General features: G+C 61.2%; 1 protein-coding gene across 1 annotated transcript; it reads left to right on the top strand.

The window, feature by feature from the left end:
* On the top strand, positions 367-4,570 carry A1BG (alpha-1-B glycoprotein). The gene is made up of 8 exons (XM_003128132.6): positions 367-578; positions 662-697; positions 783-1,061; positions 1,491-1,763; positions 2,039-2,335; positions 2,928-3,224; positions 3,957-4,235; positions 4,393-4,570. Exons 1-8 carry the CDS (start codon positions 545-547, stop codon positions 4,398-4,400), a joined length of 1,503 nt encoding a protein of 500 aa, XP_003128180.1. The 5' UTR covers positions 367-544; the 3' UTR covers positions 4,401-4,570.

Raw genomic sequence — 6,007 nt, 5'->3', positions numbered from 1 at the left:
CCATAAGCTCTGGTGTAGGTTGCAGACGTGGCTTGGATCCCACATGGCTGTGGCTGTGGCTGTGGGGTAGGTTGCTGGCTGCAGCGCCAATTTGACCCCTAGCCAGGGAACTTCCATAGGCCGCAGGTGTGGCCCCTCAAAAGGAAAAAAAAAAGATATTTGCTAGTACCTATTGCATTATTTGTTTTAGTATGTATTTTATTTTTGTCTTAAAAATGGTTATTATTTTCCCACATTTATTGTTAGTTTTGATCATTTTTGTCTGCTAGTTTTGTCATTTTTGTCTGTTAGTTTTGTCATTTTGTCTGTCATTAATTCTGCCCTTTTCTTCATTATTAATTTAATTGATTCATTTGGCCAGGTTATTGGTCACTGTTGTAGTGGAGACTCCTGTGGCCGAACTTTGCCCTTTGTCCCGACCCGCCGGAGCCCAGCTTCTTGGGAAGGACAAACAAGCCAAGAGGTCAGCGCCCCGCACCGCCCCCCTGCCCCTGGGCTCTATCACCCGACAGACAGCTGCTGCCAGGCTCCGCCGAGGCTGACCATGTCTGCGTGGGTGGCCCTCCTGCTGCTCTGGGGTGAGGCGTCGGGCCTGGGGTCCCCGGGGCAGGGCTGGGGGCCGGCAGGAAGGGCAGCGGGCCTTACCCGTGCGCCTCCGCAGGTCTCGCCCTGAGCCGAGTGACCGAGGAGGCCTTATGTGAGTAGTAGGGTCTGGGCGTGGTGGGCCCTGCCCAGGGAGCCGCTGTCTGGGCTCCCAGCTCTGACTCCTGTGCCCCACACAGTCTTGGATCCGAGGCCGAACCTGTGGGCAGAGGCCCAGTCGCTGCTGGAACCCTGGGCCAATGTGACGCTGACATGCCAGAGCCGCCTGCCAACGCTGGCTTTCCAGCTGCTCAGAGACGGGGTGGCCCAGGACCCGGTGCGCCTGGCCTCGCCCGCCTTGGAGCACCGGTTCCCGCTGGGAGCAGTGACCAGTGACACCCGAGGCCTTTACCGCTGCCGCTCCGGCTTGAACAGCAGGTGGACCGGCCTGAGCAACCTCGTGGAGGTGACTGGATCGGGTGAGTGGAGCGCTCGTGGGGCCCGGAGGCAGTGGGAGAGGCTGCTGGAGGGGCCTCCCTTCCGCCACCCCGCCATCTCCTCATCTTCTGCGGCCCCCGACCGCCAAGCTGGTGGCCTTGGGCAAGTCAGGTGACAGCTCTGAGCCTCAGTTTCCCTGTCTGTAAAATGCAGACGGTGTCTGGACTGACCCTGGGAGGCCATGAGGAATAAATGACTGAATCTCCAGGAAGTGCTTGGGGGGGCCTGGCACATGGGGGGCCCCTAACATGTCTTTCTCGCGAATTCCCGGCTGGTCTCTGCCCCCTCTCCCCAAACAATGCTGTCTACCCGCTGGCACCCTCGGTTTTCATGAGTGTGGAGGTCCAGACCCAGCTGAGCCCCCACGTGTCCCGAGTCAAGCCAGCCCATGACCCCTGCCTCATCCGCAGAGCCCCTGCCCCCACCCTTGCTCTCAACCAAGCCAGTGCCCTGGATCACACCGGGCCTGAACACGGAGCTGCTATGCCATGGGGGACTTCACGGTGTGACCTTCCTGCTGAGGCGGGAAGGCGACGACCAGTTTCTGGAGGTGGTGGAGGCCCCGGAGGACACCAAGGCCATCTTTCCAGTCAAACGGCCTGGCAACTACAGCTGCACGTACCGGACGCACGCGGCAGGCGCCCCCTCTGAGCCCAGTGCCACTGTGACCATAGAGGAGCTGGGTGAGTGCATGGACCATCCCAGAGGTCTTCCTGCAGGAGGAGGCACCTGGAGGACAGAACTGCCTTTGCCTCGATTCCCAACCCTGAATTCTCTGCCCAGGACTGGGCCTGGGAAACAGTGTCCCCACGGCTGCCTGGCCTTGATGATGGGTAGGGATTTGCCACAAGGAAGGGTGTTCCTGGGGCAGAGGTCTGGAGGCTGGGCTCCGAGGAAGAGCCGCCCAGCAGGGTTGTCCTGGGCTCTGGGCGGGCCAGTGACCCTCCCTGCCATGCAGCCAGGCCGCCGCCACCCACACTGACCATCAAGACAGACTCCGCAGCGGTCCTGAGCCCTGGCTCGGGCGTGTCTTTCACGTGCGTGGCGACCCTGGAGGGGGTGCACTTCCAGCTTCGGCGGGGCGAGGAGGTGCTGATGGTCCCCAGAGCCAGCACCAGCCCGGACCGCATCTTCTTCCAACTGAACAATCTGACCCTGGAGGACCGCGGCTTCTACACCTGTAGCTACCAGCTGCGTGACAATCTCACTCCCTGGTCCTTGGACAGTGCACCTGTCGAGCTGGTGCTGAGCGACGGTGAGCCTGGGACACGTGGTAGCGGGGCTGGGAGGGCCAGGGCGCTGCACCCTGGGGGCTGTACCTGGGAAAGGGCGGCCTTTCCTGCAGGTCTCAGCGGCCCAGCCTCAGCGCCCCTGAGGTTCCGCCCTAGGCCCCGCCCGAGGCTCTGCTAACAATTGCCTCGTCGACACGCAAGCCTGGCGGGGCCCCGCAGGCGCTACGGTCACGCGGGCGGCTCCGGCCTCCGGGTGGGCGCAGAAGCCCATCTGTCGAGGGTGGCCGGGCTGGGGCTGCGGGACCCGCCCGGGCTCGGTCGAGGGGCGTAAAACCCCAGGAGGGGCCGCCTGCCGTTGCCGGTGCTCCCCCGAGAAAACTCGACCTCACCCTCGGCGGCTCTTACGGACACACGATAAGGCTCAGTGCAGGTGTGCAAGGGTCCGGAGAGGACGGCGACTCGGGGGGGGCGGCTTTAAACCGTCAGCCCCGCGGGCCTCCGTGCAGGAAGCAGCGGGAGCCGGGAGGGCTCAGCCTAGCCCGGGGCCGTGAGGCTGGACCCCGCGTTGGCAGGCAGCCTCCCGGGGCGTCCGGTCAGCCCGCGTCCTCCTCGCAGGGACCCTCCCCGCGCCGGAGCTTTCGGCCGAGCCCGCGGCTCTGAGCCCGGCGCCGGGCTCGGTGGTGCAGCTGCGGTGCCGGGCACCCCGCTCGGGCGTGCGCTTCGCCCTGGTGCGCAAGGACGCGAGAGAGCACCGGGTGCACGGCCTCCTGAGCCCCGAGGGGACCGAGGCCCTCTTTGAGCTGCGCGACGTCTCAGGGGCGCACTCGGGCAACTACAGCTGCGTCTACACGGACTTGGCGCCGCCCTTCTCGGGCTCCGCGCCCAGCGCGAGCGTGGAGCTGCGCGTGGACGGTGAGCCGCGGACCCAGCGGTCTGGAGCCCTTCCTGCCCATGCGCCAAACCTGGTGCTGCCTGTGGTGGGAGGCGGGAGGCGAGCGCCCTGGGCGCGCAGAGCCCGCTCTCTAGGGCAGTGGGAGGTGGGCCGCCGAGGGGCCCGGGCCGCTCGGCACTTGGCGCATTTCCCGCCGAAGCGAGGGCGCGGCCTACGGGCAGCGCTTTGGTGGAGACGGCGGAGGGTGGACCCAGATTCTACGGTTCAAAGCCCCGACGGCTTTGCACCGGCTGCTGTCTTCGTTTCCCGGTGCGACACGCTTGTCGATTGCCCGTCAGCTTATGACCCCCACCCCGCCCGGGCTGGCATCACCTCTCCCCAAGCCCACGCCGTCTGCGTGTCCCTCGGACTTCCTCGCCCGGGTCTCCCTGGGGGCGCGGGCCAGGAAGAGCTCTGGGCACAGGTTCCACCTCCAGACGGTTGAGGTGGATTCCGTCGGGAACACGATTCCCCTGGATCCTGTCTCTCTTCTCAGCTGTCCCGAGGCCCCGAGTGGCAGACGCTGGGGACTCCAGGAAGCTGCAGGGAGGCCCGGGTCTGGGGGACTCGGCAGGCCCTGGGGAGGGGGTTACAGTACAGCGACCACGACAGAGGCCACCGCTGGGGCTGGAGTGGGGCAGGCAGCGCAGGGGGCCTGGGCAGCTGCGGCCTGGGGCGAGGGGCCTCACGTGACCCACCTGCCGCTGGCCCAGGCCCTTTGCCTAGGCCGCAGCTTCGGCCCCGGCGGATCGGGGCGGTGACTCCGGGCCGCGATGCCGTCTTCCACTGCGAGGGCCGGGTGCCTGACGTCATCTTCGAGCTGCTGCGGGCCGGCAAAGCGGAGCCTTTGGAGAAGGTCTGGTCCCACCACCCCTCCGCAGACCTCGTGCTGACCTACGTGGGGCCGCAACATGCGGGCAAGTACAGCTGCCGCTACCGCTCCTACCCCTTGCTGTCGGAGCTCAGCGACCCAGTGGAGCTGCAAGTGGCAGGTGAGGGGCCAGGCGGCAGGTGAAGCCCGGTTGGGTGGGCTGGGTTGCGGCCCTTCCCTGCGTTTCCTCCCACGCTGGTTCGTGGGCCTAGTCTGCGGGCGTGTGGGGACTGCAAGCAAGGAAGCCTCCTCCCCACCCTCTCCTCCCATTTGTCCAGGAAGCTGATCCTGCTGCGGACCTGGGCTGCTGACCGCATCCTTGGGAAGTTCCTTCTCCAGCCTGGCCCGATCCCTCTTGCCCAAGCTGGAAGCTGGATTCCCCCTGGAGGGAGGGGAACTGGATGGCTCTCCCTCACCCATTCTGAGAATTAATAAATGTGAAGAAAGACCTTAAAATGTGTCTTTGGCCAATGGCAGCCCCACTGCAGGGGCGGGGTGTCCCAGGGCTGAGGGAGGGGGGCTGGGATCCTGTGTCCTGAGGGCGGACAGGCTCTGGGTTGGATCCTGAGGGTGGGGGGGCTGAGGATGAACTCCTGCGCCCACATTTTCAAGACTCCCTTCTTGTGCCTTATTCCATTAAGCTGCCTCCTACGCCCCAGTCCCCTTGCTCCATCCAGAGCAGGGAGGGGCAGCCAGCTTGAGGCTCCAGACGCACCGTGACTGAAGTGGGAGGCAGCTCAGAGAGGCTGCATTTTGTAGTTCCGGCTTCCAGGCGGTGGTGTGGGGCTGTGTCTCCAGCCAGAGGCCAGGTCTCCTACGGAGAGCCCGAAGCTGTGGAAGGAGTGGAGACGCTCTTGGCTCTTATGCACTGTCCCCCGAGGTGCTGGCACACAGTAGATGTGTGGTAGGCTTAGCGTCATCGACAAATACTTGATAAATGGTATTTCTTCAGGGAATTTGCCAGTTTCATCTGAGAGGTCTGATTTACTGCATAGAGATGTTCATAACGCAGTATTCTAGGAGTGCCTGCAGTCACCTTTTTTTTTTTTTTTTGGCCACACCCACAGCATGTGCAAGTTCCTTGGGCCAGTAATCAAACCTATACTACTGCAGTAACCAGAACCACTGCAGTGACAACACTGGATCCCTAACCCACTGAGCCACAAGGGAACTCCAGCGTCACCTTTCATGACTGATGTCCTGTCCCTTCTCCCTTTCTGTCAGTCTACCTAGAGGTTTATCAATTATATTAATATTTTCAAAGAACTAATTACCTTTTGGTTATGCTCGTTTTTGTACTTTTTCTTCTGTTTTCTTTTCTTTTTTTGCTTTTTCGGGCCACACCCATGGCATATCAAGGCTCCCAGGCTAGGGGTCTAATTGGAGCTGTAGCCGCCAGCCTACACCACAGCCACAGCAACGCAGGATCCGAGTCCTGTCAGTGACCTACACCACAGCTCACAGCAACACCGGATCCTCAACCCACTGAGCAAGGCCAGGGATCGAACCCACAACCTCATGGTTCTCAGTTGGAATAATTTCCACTGCACCACAGCGGGAACTCCAGTAACAGTTTAATGTTGGGTTTTAAATAAATTTTTCTTGGTTTAAGTCATGGAAAATTATTTTATGGATTATAAAAAGGTCTACTATTGGTAACTTCATCAATTACATGCCATTGATCCATGATGCTGTTGGGTTCTTTTGTATCTTCACGGATTTTTTGTCTTGTTCTTCAACAAGGGGTGTTGAAGTCTCCAATTACGACTGTGAATTTGTCTATTATTTTCTTTCACCTCTATCAGTTTTTATTTCCTCTATTTAAAGGCTCTGTTGTTAGATGCATATATATTTGGAATTGTTATGTGTCTTCTTGGAGAACTGGCCTTTTGT

Source organism: Sus scrofa, chromosome 6 (genome assembly GCF_000003025.6).
Source record: "Sus scrofa isolate TJ Tabasco breed Duroc chromosome 6, Sscrofa11.1, whole genome shotgun sequence".
In the NCBI taxonomy this organism is placed as follows: Eukaryota; Metazoa; Chordata; class Mammalia; order Artiodactyla; family Suidae; genus Sus; species Sus scrofa.
This window is presented reverse-complemented; position numbering and strand designations above follow the sequence as displayed.

Excerpts from the sequence above, each read along its gene's own strand:
- A1BG (XM_003128132.6), top strand. The coding sequence starts at position 545 with ATGTCTGCGTGGGTGGCCCTCCTGCTGCTCTGGG. Across the intron at positions 1,062-1,490 it reads CGTGGAGGTGACTGGATCGG|AGCCCCTGCCCCCACCCTTG; the intron begins GTGAGTGGAGCG and ends CCTCATCCGCAG. Across the intron at positions 3,225-3,956 it reads CGTGGAGCTGCGCGTGGACG|GCCCTTTGCCTAGGCCGCAG; the intron begins GTGAGCCGCGGA and ends CCGCTGGCCCAG.